Source organism: Heteronotia binoei, chromosome 13, assembly GCF_032191835.1.
Source record: "Heteronotia binoei isolate CCM8104 ecotype False Entrance Well chromosome 13, APGP_CSIRO_Hbin_v1, whole genome shotgun sequence".
NCBI classification, from domain to species: domain Eukaryota; kingdom Metazoa; phylum Chordata; class Lepidosauria; order Squamata; family Gekkonidae; genus Heteronotia; species Heteronotia binoei.
The window spans coordinates 479812-493124 of record NC_083235.1 but is presented as its reverse complement, the minus strand read 5'-3'; the positions used below and the strand labels follow the sequence as shown (position 1 = coordinate 493124).

Sequence of the window (13313 nt, the reverse complement as noted above, 5' to 3'; positions counted from 1 at the left end):
CCGGCTGCTGTCTGCAGAGGCCAGTCAGTTGTGCTATGGGGGAGGAGCCAATGGCCATAGTGACACTGGGGGGGGGCGTCAAACAGAACAAAGCTTGAGTCCAGTCAGGTACCTTTAAGGCCATCCAAGTTCAAAGTGGATATAAGCAGGCATACAAAGAAGACTGCAGATTTATACCCCACCCATCGCTCTGAATCAGAGTCTCCAAGCAGCTCACAATCTCCTCTATCTTCTCACCCCACAACAGACACTCTGTGAGGTGGGTGGGGCTAAGAGAGCTCTCACAGCAGCTGCCCTTTCAAGGACAACCTCTGCCAGAGCTATGGCTGGCCCAAGGCCATTCCAGCAGTTGCCAGTGGAGGAGTGGGGAATCAAACCCGGTTCTCCCAGATAAGAGAGCTCTGGCTGACCCAAGGCCATTCCAGCAGCTGCAAGTGGAGGAGTGGGGAATCAAACCCGGTTCTCCCAGATAAGAGAGCTCTGGCTGACCCAAGGCCATTTCAGCAGCTGCAAGTGGAGGAGTGGGGAATCAAACCAGGTTCTCCCAGATAAGAGAGCTCTGGCTGACCCAAGGCCATTTCAGCAGCTGCAAGTGGAGGAGGGGGCAATCAAACCTGGTTCTCCCAGATAAGAGAGCTCTGGCTGACGCAAGGCCATTCCAGCAGCTGCAAGTGGAGGAGTGGGGAATCAAACCAGGTTCTCCCAGATAAGAGAGCTCTGGCTGACCCAAGGCCATTTCAGCAGCTGCAAGTGAAGGAGGGGGGAATCAAACCCGGTTCTCCCAGATAAGAGAGCTCTGGCTGACGCAAGGCCATTCCAGCAGCTGCAAGTCGAGGAGTGGGGAATCAAACCAGGTTCTCCCAGATAAGAGAGCTCTGGCTGACCCAAGGCCATTTCAGCAGCTGCAAGTGGAGGAGGGGGGAATCAAACCCGGTTCTCCCAGATAAGAGAACTCTGGCTGACGCAAGGCCATTCCAGCAGCTGCAAGTGGAGGAGTGGGGAATCAAACCAGGTTCTCCCAGATAAGAGAGCTCTGGCTGACCCAAGGCCATTTCAGCAGCTGCAAGTGGAGGAGGGGGGAATCAAACCCGGTTCTCCCAGATAAGAGAGCTCTGGCTGACGCAAGGCCATTCCAGCAGCTGCAAGTGGAGGAGTGGGGAATCAAACCTGGTTCTCCCAGATAAGAGAGCTCTGGCTGACCCAAGGCCATTCCAGCAGCTGCAAGTGGAGGAGTGGGGAATCAAACCCGGTTCTCCCAGATAAGAGAGCTCTGGCTGACCCAAGGCCATTCCAGCAGCTGCAAGTCGAGGAGTGGGGAATCAGACTCGGTTCTCCCAGATAAGAGAACCACTACACCAAACTGGCTCTCGAAGGCGCATACCTGGAATTAAATTTGGTTGGTGTTCAAGGTGCTTAACAGGACTCGAGCAGTGTGAGTGGACAGTTCCACATAGCTCTCGACATCTGAAGTCTCAAGGTCATTCCCAAAGGTCACCATTTTGCCAGCCTGGCATCTAATGCTTGGCAAGTGTATTGGGGGAAGTTGACCCTGGGTGAAAGTGATGGGGGTGGGGTGAGTCCCAAAGAAACCAGGCTGTGGGCACTTCCTGTCCAGAAGACCACCAAGCCGTGGGGCAGCTGGCTGCCAGGGGACCAGGAAGTGCTGCCAGGGACTGGGGGGCACGCAGCCATTGGGAGTGATGCCCGGGGTAGTTCTTGGCAGGGCCCACTCTTTGGGAGGTGAGAGGTGGGTCAGGAGACGGAAGGCTGCAGTGAGGCACTTGGACCCCCTGAGGGGCTTGCAGGGGGGGGGGCAAGATGGGCCTCCTCTTTCTCTGGAGCTTGGGGGCACCTGGGGAGGAGCCCACGCTGCTGGCTATCCCGCCTTGTAGTTCCGAGTGGCCCAGCTCTTGGGGGAAAGGACTGTCTTCCCATCCCACCCCCAGAAAGCTGGGTGGCCCAGTTGCCAGGACCTGCGGAGGTCTCTCCAGAGAGGTCGTTTCGGCAGGGTGGGTGTTTTGCACATGCAGCTCAGTTCCCAATCCAGATCTTTGCTTGGGGGTGTGGGGGGGGGCAAGAAAGGTCAGCCAGTGTGCTCCGTCTTGAAAGTTGTACCCAACCCCGGTCCTCCTCCTTATCTCCCCCGTAGATCTTGGGCTGAGACATGGGCGTCGTGTTGGGTGGAGCTCCCACGAGGAGGGTTTTCAAAACCAACACCAGTGTTTGCGAACTAGGATGTGTCTGGATGTGTCATTCATTGTTGGAGGAGGAAGAGTTGACTCTGGAGAAGAAACCGGGTGCTTTTTCCGGGTGCCCCAATAAGGAATTCTGCCTGTCTAGTCGAACTTCTAGATTTTGGATCACCAAGGAAAAACCTGCGGTGACTGATGGAATATTCTCTGATGGAATATTCTCCCAGAATTTCATTGCCCTGTTAATCCGTGAAAGATACAGGGGCAGGGAAATCAGGCCTTCCCTGGGGCCAGTGCTCTGTGTGGTGCGTAGAGAAGGCAGGGCCTGGATTGTGGACAGCTTTTCCAGTTGTTTGGTGCTCTCTGGGAGCGGCGAAAGGCTGTTAGTTGTGAAAGAAGCCCTGCAGCCTTGGATTCTTCCACTGAGGATGTAGAATTTTCTCCACTGGTCCCGGCCACAAGCTGCCGGACCTCAGCGAGGTCACCTGCTTGGATTTATTCCACAGATACTCCCCCTCCGCCCAGCACAGCACATACTGGGGGTATAGCTGCTCCCCGCAGGCTGGGAGTTAGAGGGGTCTGATAAGTTGCAACCCAGATTCTCTGTTTCTACCATGATTTGTTTTTATTTTCCAGAGTGGCCACCCCCTGGGTGAGATTTGGAAGGAGCAAGCGGAGAGAGTCTGTGCCTTTGGAGCCACGCACAGATCAGCACCTCCCCCCCTCCCCGCCCCCCTGATGGCTTCCGCCAACGACACCCGGCCGGCGCCCAAAGATGCCGCCGACCAGAACTTTGATTACATGTTTAAGCTGCTGATCATTGGCAACAGCAGTGTGGGGAAGACCTCCTTCCTCTTCCGCTACGCCGACGACTCCTTCACCTCGGCCTTTGTGAGCACCGTGGGCATCGACTTCAAGGTCAAGACCGTCTACAGGAACGAGAAGAGAGTCAAGCTGCAGATCTGGGTAAGCAACATCGTTCTTGGCAAGGGAGACGTGGAGGCCCCGGCCAGGCCTGGGGGGGGGGGGAGTGGTCTGTGACACCAACTGCAAGCTCGGTGGCCAGGCAGCCAGGGCGGGGCATCGGGGGCCACTGCTGCATCTGGGGGACGACGTTACATTTATTTTCAAATACCTTTTTCAACCAGTAGAGCAAAGTTTGAATCCAGTCCAGCACCTTTAAGGCCAACAATTTTTTATTCATGGTGTAACTTTTGTGTGCAAGCACACTTCCTCAGATATCTGTGATCTTCATCCGTCCGTGTGCTTGCACACAGAAGCTGATATGCAGAATAAAACTTTGCCGGTCTTAGAGCTGCCTCTGGACTCAGACTTTGTTCTGCTGCTTCAGATGTGCCTCTCCTCACCCCCCCCCACCCCCGGAATCTTTTTCCAGCCAGTGGAGACCACAGCCCGTCTCCCTGGCACCCGAGATTTCAGCATGTGTGGCCCATACACTTCCAAGCACATCTTGGCCCTAACTGGAAAGCATCTTCTTAAAAATAAATATGTGATTCTCAGCAGAAGTCTGCAGAACTGAGACACGCCTGTAGCCCTGGAAACTGGGTGGCACTTGGCATGCAGGTGTGTTTTACTACAAAAGAAAGGTGTCATGGCAACATAAGAGCAGTAGAACGACTAGGGAGAGGATCTTCCTCCTCCCTTGAAGGCTCCATTGCTGGAGGGCAAGATGTCCCCCGGAGCTCCACCGTGGCCCTGGGGGAGGCCTGCGGCTAACTGCACTCTGCACCAAAAGCCAAGGCAGCAGATGGCTTAAATGCCTGAAATGAGCCCCGTGGTGTAACAGGGAGGAGCCCCTGGTGCCATCTCTCCCCCCCCCACTTGCCATTGAGCAACAGAGGGAGGAGGGTGCAAAGTGGAGTGGGCCTTCCTCTCTGACTGCCAGTGCAAAGGATGACAAGGGACAGAGAAACATCAGAACCTAAGAGAAGCCATTTTGGATCAGGCCAATGGCCCCTCCAGCCCAATACTCTGTGTCACATAAGAGAAGCCATATTGGATCAGGCCAATGGCCCCTCCAGCCCAACACTCTTTGTCACACAGTGGCCAAAAAACCCCAGGTGCCATCAGGAGGTCCACCAGTGGGGCCAGGACACTAGAAACCCTCCCACTTTTGCCCCCCCCCAAGCACCAAGAATACAGAACAGCATTGCTCCAGACATAAGAACATAAGAGAAGCCATGTTGGATCAGGCCAATGGCCCATCCCGTCCAACACTCTGGTTCACTTGGGGCCATCAGGAGGTCCACCAGTGGGTCCAGGATACTAGAAGCCCTCCCACTCTTGCCGCCCCCAAGCACCAAGAATACAGAGCATCACTGCCCTGGACATAAGAATATAAGAGAAGCCATGTTGGATCAGGCCAGTGGCCCCTCCAGTCCAACACTCTGTGTCACATAAGAACAGAAGAGAAGCCATGCTGGATCAGGCCAGTGGCCCCTCCAGTCCAACACTCTGTGCCACAGAAGAACATAAGAGAAGCCATGTTGGATCAGGCCACTGGCCCCTCCAGTCCAACACTCTGTGTCACATAAGAACATAAGAGAAGCCCTGTTGGATCAGGCCAATGGCCCATCCAGTCCAACACTCCGTGTCACATAAGAGAAGCCCTGTTGGATCAGGCCAATGGCCCCTCCAGTCCAACACTCTGTGTCACATAAGAACATAAGAGAAGCCATGTTGGATCAGGCCAATGGCCCCTCTGTTTCACACAGTGGCCATGGATGGTGGTGACTTTCCATTAGGTATCACATATTGTGTCTCACCTTCATCTTTTTTGGCTGCTACAATTCATTTATTTAGAAGACTTCGGTGGCACCTCTCCAGAGGACCTGCTTGGGGTGACTTGCAGAGTAAAACATCCCAATAAAAACAGAAGATGCTAGTAGAGAATGCAGCCACCCAGGAACCATGTCGAGCATCCATCACAACAGCTTTCAATAAGTCTCACAACAGTCCAGGCTAGGAGGCGGGCAATAAGACAGACCATGCCCTCCCTCCCTCCCTCCCTCCCTCCCTCCCTCCCTTCCTTCCTTCCTTCCTTCCTTCCTTCCTTCCTTCCTTCCTTCCTTCCTTCCTTCCTTCCTTCCTTCCTCCCTTCCTTCCTTCCTTCCTTCCTCCCTCCCTCCCTTCCTTTCTCCCTCCCTCCCTCCCTCCCTTCCTTCCTTCCTCCCTTCCTCCCTCCCTTCCTTTCTCCCTCCCTCCCTCCCTCCCTCCCTCCCTCCCTCCCTTCCTTTCTCCCTCCCTCCCTCCCTCCCTCCCTCCCTTCCTTCCTTCCTTCCTTCCTTCCTTCCTTCCTTCCTTCCTTCCTTCCTTCCTTCCTTCCTTCCTTCCTTCCTTCCTTCCGAGCCTGAGCAAATAGAAACATTCTGGCTAGCACCTGAAAGAGCACAGGGCTGGTGCCAGGTGAGCCTCAAGGGAAAGAGCATTTTGCAGGGGAGGTGCCACTGATGGAAAGGCCCCGTCTCCGGCCACTTCCTGCCTTACCACTGAGGACGGGATGTGTGTGTGTGTGTGTGCAGAGAGCAGGGCTGGTTTTTGTGGGTGGGCAGGGCAGTACAGGAGGAGGGGGTCCTTCGAGTACCCCTGTCCCAAGCAACGTTTCCAGTCCTTTGCCCAGCCACCACCTTGAGCAGAGAGGGCACAGACAGGAGCCGAGAGCTGGGCAGGAGGCAGTTCTGTGGTCAGTGGAGAAGCAGAACGTGGGGGGGGGGGGGGAGACAGCTGTGGGCTGGGGCCCTTTGGGAGACTCCGGGCGGGGGGGGGGAGGAGAAGCTGCAGGGCTGCAGAGTGGCCCCTGCCAAGAGGAGGAGGAGGCAGCGGAGGGGGGCCCTGCTGTCGTTCCCTTGCTCTGGCTCCAGGCTTGTGTGTCGAATGGCCCCCTAATCCTGTGCAAACAACAGCAGGTGGAAAAGCTGCTGGGCAGGCAGGAGCAGCTGCTGACGTGGCAGCAGAGGGGCTGGGGCTGGAGGGAGAAGAGGGCAGGCTTCCTTCCCTAGTGGCCCCCTCCCTGTGGCCCAGCTGTGCCAGGCTGCCTGCTCCCACCCAAAGCCAAGGGCAGACTTCAGGCCGGTCCCTGCTCACCTGAGGGTGGGGCAGGACAGAGTGGAGATTCCCGCTCTGGAGGAGGACATGAGGTGCATTTCAGGCGGGAGCCAGTGATCCCAGCGGTTAGGGGCTCTGCCAAGAGGCTGGACCACCCGTGTCCCTGGGAAGGGAGCGCTCTGGGGTGCAGGGGCCTTCCCAGGGGGTCTCTGGTGGGCTGTGGGGCCAGGGGCTGCCCTCCTTTGGTGCTTGCTTGAGCCAGTTTGGGGCACTTGGCTTGCAGGGGGCTTCCCTGCTGGGAGGTGGGGGGGGACACAGTGTGCCTCTTCTGTGGGGGGAGGGACTGCAGAGAGTCAGTTTCTTCTCACAGTTGTGTGGTGCGGATGGCAGCTGGATCAGCACTGAGCAGAAGATTCCACTTGGGCCCAAATGTGGAGGGGGGTCCGGGCTGAGCTCCCCTCCCTTCCTGGGGGGGGGGGGATTCAGATGATTGCAAAACAAAGGCAGGACTCAGCCCTTGGCTGTGCAGCAGAGTCAGCGCCCCCCCCCCCACAAGTCTGCCCCCTCTTTAGCTTTTAGTGGCCCCCATCTGAGCCCTCCCAGGACCCCACCCCCGTCAGCACGAACAGAGACAGGTGCCAGAGGAGCCCCCCATCTCCTTTGGTTTCCATGGTGATGGTGAGCTCCTGGGCTGGGCTGGGGGCCTCTGCCTCTGCCTTTGCTGACCCTCGCTTTCTGGCCAGCCTCTCCCCTCCCCCATGGTGGTCTCCCTGGGTGGGCGCTGGGTGTGCCTTCTGTGCCCCATGAGGACTGTGGCCCCTTGTTTGGGGGTTGTGTTTTCTGTTCCATGGAGGGGGGGCTTCCCAGGCCAAGCTGGGGGAGGGTCTCTCTCTCCCCCACAAGGAAAAAGGCCAAACTGGGGGGGGGGGAGGCTCTGGGAAACGCAGCTGCCCACCCTGGAAGGGGCCATCCTGAGATCCCAGGAGGGGGGGCACCTCTCCCGTCCCCTTTGGAGGTGGTGAGCGTTGCCCCCCTTGCCCTCCTGGTGCCAGCCCCACCTGAAGGGGCAGCTGTGATAAGAGGGCGGAGTCTGAGGTGGCTCCTCCTCCCGAGAGAGGATCTGACCGCGGCGTGTCTCCCTCTCTGCTCTCAGGACACGGCTGGCCAAGAGCGATACCGGACCATCACGACGGCCTACTACCGGGGAGCCATGGGCTTCCTGCTGATGTACGACATCTCCAGCCAGGAGTCCTTCTGTGCTGTGCAGGACTGGTGAGAGGAGCCCCGAGGGAGCTGGGAGGGAGGGAGGGAGGGAGGCTCTGCGGGGCCAGGCCCTTGACTGACCGCTGCCCTTCCCAAGCAGGATTTGGGCTGGGGTCCGGTTCCTGCTTCAGTCACAGCTGCCTCCTCTTGGGGCTGCCAAATTTCATTCCAGGCAAACTGCCCTCCGATGCTCCCCCTTCCCTCGCCTGGCCCAAACACTCCGCTTGCTCCATAGAGCTCAAGCGCTGCCCTTGGCGACTTCGTGAGGCTTTGCTTGGGCTGGTGAAGAGGGGCTGCCCCACTGCCCTTTTCCTGTTGAGCCAATCCTGACGGAAGGGCTCTTGTGCGAGAACGTGAGGCTGTGCCTCTGTGCTGTGCGTGGAAGCCCAGCCATTCCCAGGGGCACAGGTGTGACTTCAGCCCTTCACAGCCACCACGGCCTTCTCCCCACCAGATTGTTAACTCACTAAGGTGTCATAGCAATTGAATGTTGTGATCTAATAGTTCCCAGCTTTCTTTTTTTTAAAAAAAGTGAGTTTCTAGCCTTTTGTGTTGTGGGCTTCACCTTTCTCTTTATAAATCTGCAAAGAAAAAGGCCACAGACTTCTTTAAAACAGGATAGCAGCCAACCAGTAGATGGCTGAGCTGGATTGTAGGGTGTGGGGCGGTGGTGAGGAAAAGACTGGCCCTGTGAGTGGGAGCTGCCCAACTGCACACCTGGCTGGCCTCCCAGGCCCCCCAAATGCTTTGACTGCAGTCTTTGCAGAAAAGTTGAACAGAACTCGGTTGGGGGAAGATCAGAGCAAGGCAGAGGAAAACCTGGGAAGGGGCAGGAGATGGGGCAACGTCTGCTGTGCAGAAGCTGAGGCGGAGGAGCATGCCCATGGGGTGGGGGGGCAGCCTTTGTGCTGGGTTTCATGCAAGATCTGAGTGACCCCCCCCCCGCCCCCCGTTCCCTTCCTCTGTTCCTCCCTAGGGCAACTCAGATCAAGACGTACTCCTGGGACAATGCTCAAGTGATCTTGGTGGGGAACAAGTGTGACCTGGAAGAGGACCGCGTAATCCCCACGGAGGAGGGACGGCGGCTAGCCGAGGAGCTAGGTTGGTCCTGCCTCTCCGGATCCGCTCCTCTCGCATGCCATCCCATTCCCCGAACGGGCCTCTTGCTTCCCAGCTCTTCCTGAGCCCCCCCCCCCCATGTCCCTGCTAATTTTTTCTTGGTCTCTTTCAGGCTTTGAGTTCTTTGAGGCCAGCGCCAAGGACAACATTAACGTCAAGCAGGTCTTTGAGCGGCTGGTGGACATCATCTGTGAGAAGATGAACGAAAGCCTAGATGGTGGCAGTGCGGGCATGACGGGCAGCAATTCCAAGGCCGCGGCCCTCGACGAGGCCCCTCCTGCCGCCCCCTCCAGCAGCTGCTCTTGCTAGAGAAGGGGGGGGCCTGTCCTCGGGACGCTGCAGCCCTCTGCTGCCCCCAGCCCCAGGGAAGGGGGGCACGGCTGGCTGGACATGGGATGGGGCTGCCTGGCTGCCCCCGGGAATGCCTCCTTGGTCTCTGCCAGCATGCGCCCAGGGCCCCGCCCTCTCCCACAGCATGATCGACCCTTCTGGCAGAGAAGCATGATTTCTTGCACCCATGCGCGCACTTGGCAACGCAGGAGATTTGGACGCAGCCACAGAGAATTCCCCTGACTTCTCTTCCGAGCGCCAGGGGGTGGGGTTCCCGTTCCGGCTGCTCTGGCCTGGCCTTGGGGCGAGGCAGCCCCCCTCCGTGCCTGCCAGGATGCTCGTGCTGCCAACCTGGGCCTGGCACCAGCTTCTCCACTGCTGAACCAATAAATCCCGCGGCTGTTTGGTGATGGGCGTGGCCGTCTTCCTTCTCTGAGCTCCTAAGAGATGACTGGGCAGAGGTGGGGGGGCAGGGAATGCCAGTCTGGCTGCCACCTGGGAGGCACACGGGAGATTCGAGGGGGCGAGACAGTTGGGCCCCCACTTCCAGAACAAGGAGGGCCTCGGATGCTCTTCGGAAGGTGGCTTTTGGGCTCTTTGGGGCTTTTTCCCAGTGAATTCATTCTGTTCTTTTCCAAGGAGCATTCCTGCCTGAACCAAGCCAAAAGCCCAAACTGCTTGAGATATCCGCCCACAAGTTGGGGGGAGGGGGTGTGCCTTCCTTGCAGCCCCATGAGAGCAGCTGGGGGGGGGGGGGCAATTTCCTGAAGTGCTGCAGGAGGCCCGATGCAGCTGGGACCCTCATGCGGGAGCAGAAAGGGCTCTGTGGCCATCTCCGGCCCGAAATGCCCAGTCCCCTGTGGAGAGCTCATCCCCCCAACTACCGCGGGGCCATTTGGTGTGTGGGGCGGAGAGACAAAGCCCCTTCTCTCCCCGCCTCCTGAGCTGAATGAGGCTGTGCTGCCCTTGGGGGAATAGTTCTGCCTCTAGCTGCAGGCCTTCATGGAAGAAATGTCAGATGTTTGAGAGCTGCAAGGCAGGGAGGAGAGGAGGGAAGGGAGGCAAATAGATGGGGGAGGGAAAGGGAGGGGGAAGCAACTTTAACTTTAAATGCCTTCTCCAAGCTGCCAGCTGACTTGGCCTGGAGAAGTGATTTCAAGAGAGAAGAGCCTCCTCCAATCCGGCTGACAGGATGTTTGTGTGGGGGGGGAGGGTGCCTTAAGACCCCTATGTGGCTTCCAGTGCTCTAGGGATTGGGAAAGACCTGGGGATTGGGGGGGGGGGGCAGGGGAGGGGAGGGCCCTCAGCGGAAGGGTCCAAGGCTGCCCTGGAAGAGAATTGCAATCCAGGGGTGGGGAGGGGCCGCAGAGCGGTGACCTCCAGTCCCTCCCTTGCAGCAAGAAGCCCCGACTCATGGCAGCCCTGAGAAATGGCTGTTTGAAAACTCCTTTGCAAAGTCTTCCTCCTTCCACTGTCAGCAGGAACGTCAGCCCTTGTGCCCTCCTCGGCTTGTGATCTCCACACCTGTGCTCAGGGGAAGAGGGCAGGCAAGCGAGAGTACCTGATGCCCACCGGGGCCTTTCTGGGGCAGAGCTCTGTGAGCATCTAACTGGGGGCGAGAGTGTGAGGGACGTGCCGGGCAAAGGCCAGCGCCGGTTCATAGTTGGGTGTCTTTTCCAACCATGGCGCTCATTTCAGAGTTTTGATGACAATCCATTCATAGCAACTTTGATGAAGGCCTGAGGCCTCCCCAGCAGTTCAGCTGAAACAGGGACAGGCTGGAACCTGGTAGCTGCAGCCAGCCTCTCTTTGGACCCTGGAGGGAGCCCCATGGGAGGGAGGGCCTGGGGGAAGAAATGCTGCAGGACAGGACAGCTGCAGCCCTTCCAGGTGGCCAGGAGGTCTGCCTCGGTTCCCTCAACTCATGAGGCTCCCTGGTCCTGACAGGACTGCTACAAGGAGACCCCCCCTGGCAGGTGGAGGGGGGCAAGTGCTCTGCCGCTGGACCTGTCTTTCCCACGCAGGCCAAGAGTAGCTCGTCTGTGGCCCCATGAGGTGCAGGGGCCAAGGGCTGTGGCAGGACTTCGGACTTGGTGGCACATTTAACGAGTTTATTAAAATATCCCTCCCTCCCCCATGGCTCCAGACAGCTGACAAAGCCATATTTGAAGCACACCAAACCCCTCCTCAGATGCCTGCCACTGACACCCCCACCAAATAAACTGGCCTTGGGGAAGGACCCAGCCCCTTCTGGAGACAGCCGGCCGGCCGGCAGGGCCACGGAAGTCATGGGGGGCCCAGGAGAAGGAGGGAGCTGTGCGAGGCTCGGAGGCCCTTTCCAGACAGCAGAAGAGGCCTTCCTCTAGGGCTCCTGGGCATAGTGGAGGGGTCCTGGCCCTTCCTGCTCTGCTGCTGCCCAAGGGAGGCTGCCTCCAGTGCAGGGGGGGGTTAGATGACCCCCTTGAGCGGCAGAGAGGTGCGATCCGGCTTCAGCGCTTCCTGTGGAGTCACAAGGGGGGAGCCGCCCTGTTTCTAGGCAGGGGAATGGCAGCAGGTGGGAGGAGAGGCCAGTGGTGGGATCTCCAGAGGGAGGAAGAGCAGGGCTTGTGCAGCCACAGTATTCCAAGGGATGTCTCTTTTAGGAGAGTGTGTCAGAATAATGCTTTTGTGTTGACATCCTCAAACAAGGGATATTGGCTGTTTATCTCATTGCATATTCTAAACCCATCTTCCACTATATATGAATGTATTTTTTGCTAATGGCAAACTAGAATGATGTATATATTTATGTTACATGTTAAAAGGTAAATTAGTTGGACAGGAAAAACTTCTGGGAAAGAAATGCCTTCTTTTTGACCCAGGTTTATTAGCAATAGAATAATTAACAGGCATTCTCACATTCTGACATGTGACTGTTCTATGGCTTCCTACACTAATGCAACCCAGATCAAAGGTTTTCTGAATGTGTTAATTTTACTCTTCTGCTATTGGTTTTTAACTTTGTACCACTTGGCATTCCAAACCGCACCAGCTGTATGTCCCTCATTCCTCGTCTGAAGAAGTGTGCTTAAGAGCACACGAAAGCTGATGTTCTGAATAAAACTCAGTTGGTCTTAAAGGTGCAATTGACTCCTGTTTTGTTCCAGTCTAGGACAGTGGCTCTCAGCAAGGGGCCTGTCTCAAGAATGGACCATTCCTTCCAAAGAACCAATAGACTTTTTTTGGGGGGGGGAGAGGGGGTGTTTCTTTGCATACACAGACTGGTCTTTGGTGGCCACCAAACCCCACAAGGGTTTGTTCTTCTATGGCTCCCCCACTACCCCACCAAGCATGCCAGAGAAGTGCAACTTCCTCATTTGAGGTGAATTCAAGTATTTGGAGGGGGGGGGGGAGATTCCAGTCAGCCCAGAAGTGGGTTACAAGATCAGAAGGACAAAGCAGGAGTCCAGCATCACCTTGAAGACCAACCAGGTTTGATTCAGAATGGACGCTTTTGAGTGCAGGCAGACTTCTTCACAGTGGAATGGGGTACAGTGAGCAGAGCTACATATTGCTGGTGAGTAGCGGTGAAGAATGCCAAGTGGTACAAAGTTAGAATCCAATGGCAAAAAAGTGAAATTTACAAATGGAAAGACCATTTGGTCTGGATAGCCTTTGTGTGGGAAACCAATGAAACAGTCTCATGTCAGAATGGGAGAATGAAAGTGAGAGTGTCATAAGGCAATAAAGGCAGTCTGTTAATTGCTCTGTTGCTTGCAAGGCTGGGTTAAGCAGAGAACACGTCTTCCCCAGAGGTGTTCCTGTCCACCTAATTTGCTTTTAAACATGTAGCATACATTATACACATCATTCTAGTTTACCATTTGGGGAAAAAAAACCCAGAAGACATTAAAATATAGAGGAAGAAGATTTATACCCCACGCTTCTCTCTCGAAATCAGAGACTCAGAGTGGTTCACAATCTCCTATATCTTCTCCCTACAACAACAGACACTCTGTGAGGTGGGTGGGGCTGAGGGGGCTCTCACAGCAGCTGCCCTTTCAAGGACAGAGACTTAGAGCATCTCCTTTCCCCTCCCCTCCCCTCCCCACAACAGACCCCCTGTGAGGTGGGTGGAGCTGAGAGAGCTGTGACGGGCCAGGAAGTGCTCTGGAGAACTTGTGACTGACTCAAGGTCACATCAGCAGGTGGGGGCCGGTGGGGGCCGAGGGGGGAATCGGACAGAGACGAGTCTGGGCCCTTCACCACCTGACCGCCCCGGGCTGGCTCTCCCCCTGGCTCCACCCTTCCCTTGGCGATCTGGCGTCCCAGAACAGGCCATCTGTGGGGCTGGGGTGGGGGGTA

General features: G+C 56.8%; 1 protein-coding gene across 1 annotated transcript; it reads left to right on the top strand.

Moving 5' to 3' along the window:
- Positions 1–2919: 2919 nt before the first annotated feature.
- On the top strand, positions 2920–9375 carry RAB3D (RAB3D, member RAS oncogene family). Its single transcript, XM_060252286.1, has 4 exons — positions 2920–3158; positions 7411–7529; positions 8497–8621; positions 8752–9375. The coding sequence occupies exons 1-4, from the start codon at positions 2931–2933 to the stop codon at positions 8946–8948; spliced, it is 669 nt and encodes a 222-aa protein (XP_060108269.1). The 5' UTR covers positions 2920–2930; the 3' UTR covers positions 8949–9375.
- The last annotated feature ends 3938 nt before the right edge of the window (positions 9376–13313 follow it).

What these genes read in the sequence shown, in the direction of transcription:
- RAB3D (XM_060252286.1), top strand. Translation starts at nt 2,931, where the DNA reads ATGGCTTCCGCCAACGACACCCGGCCGGCGCCCAAAGATGCCGCCGAC. An exon ending in GAGTCAAGCTGCAGATCTGG is followed by an intron (nt 3,159 to 7,410) that starts GTAAGCAACATC and finishes CTCTGCTCTCAG; the next exon opens with GACACGGCTGGCCAAGAGCG. An exon ending in TTCTGTGCTGTGCAGGACTG is followed by an intron (nt 7,530 to 8,496) that starts GTGAGAGGAGCC and finishes GTTCCTCCCTAG; the next exon opens with GGCAACTCAGATCAAGACGT.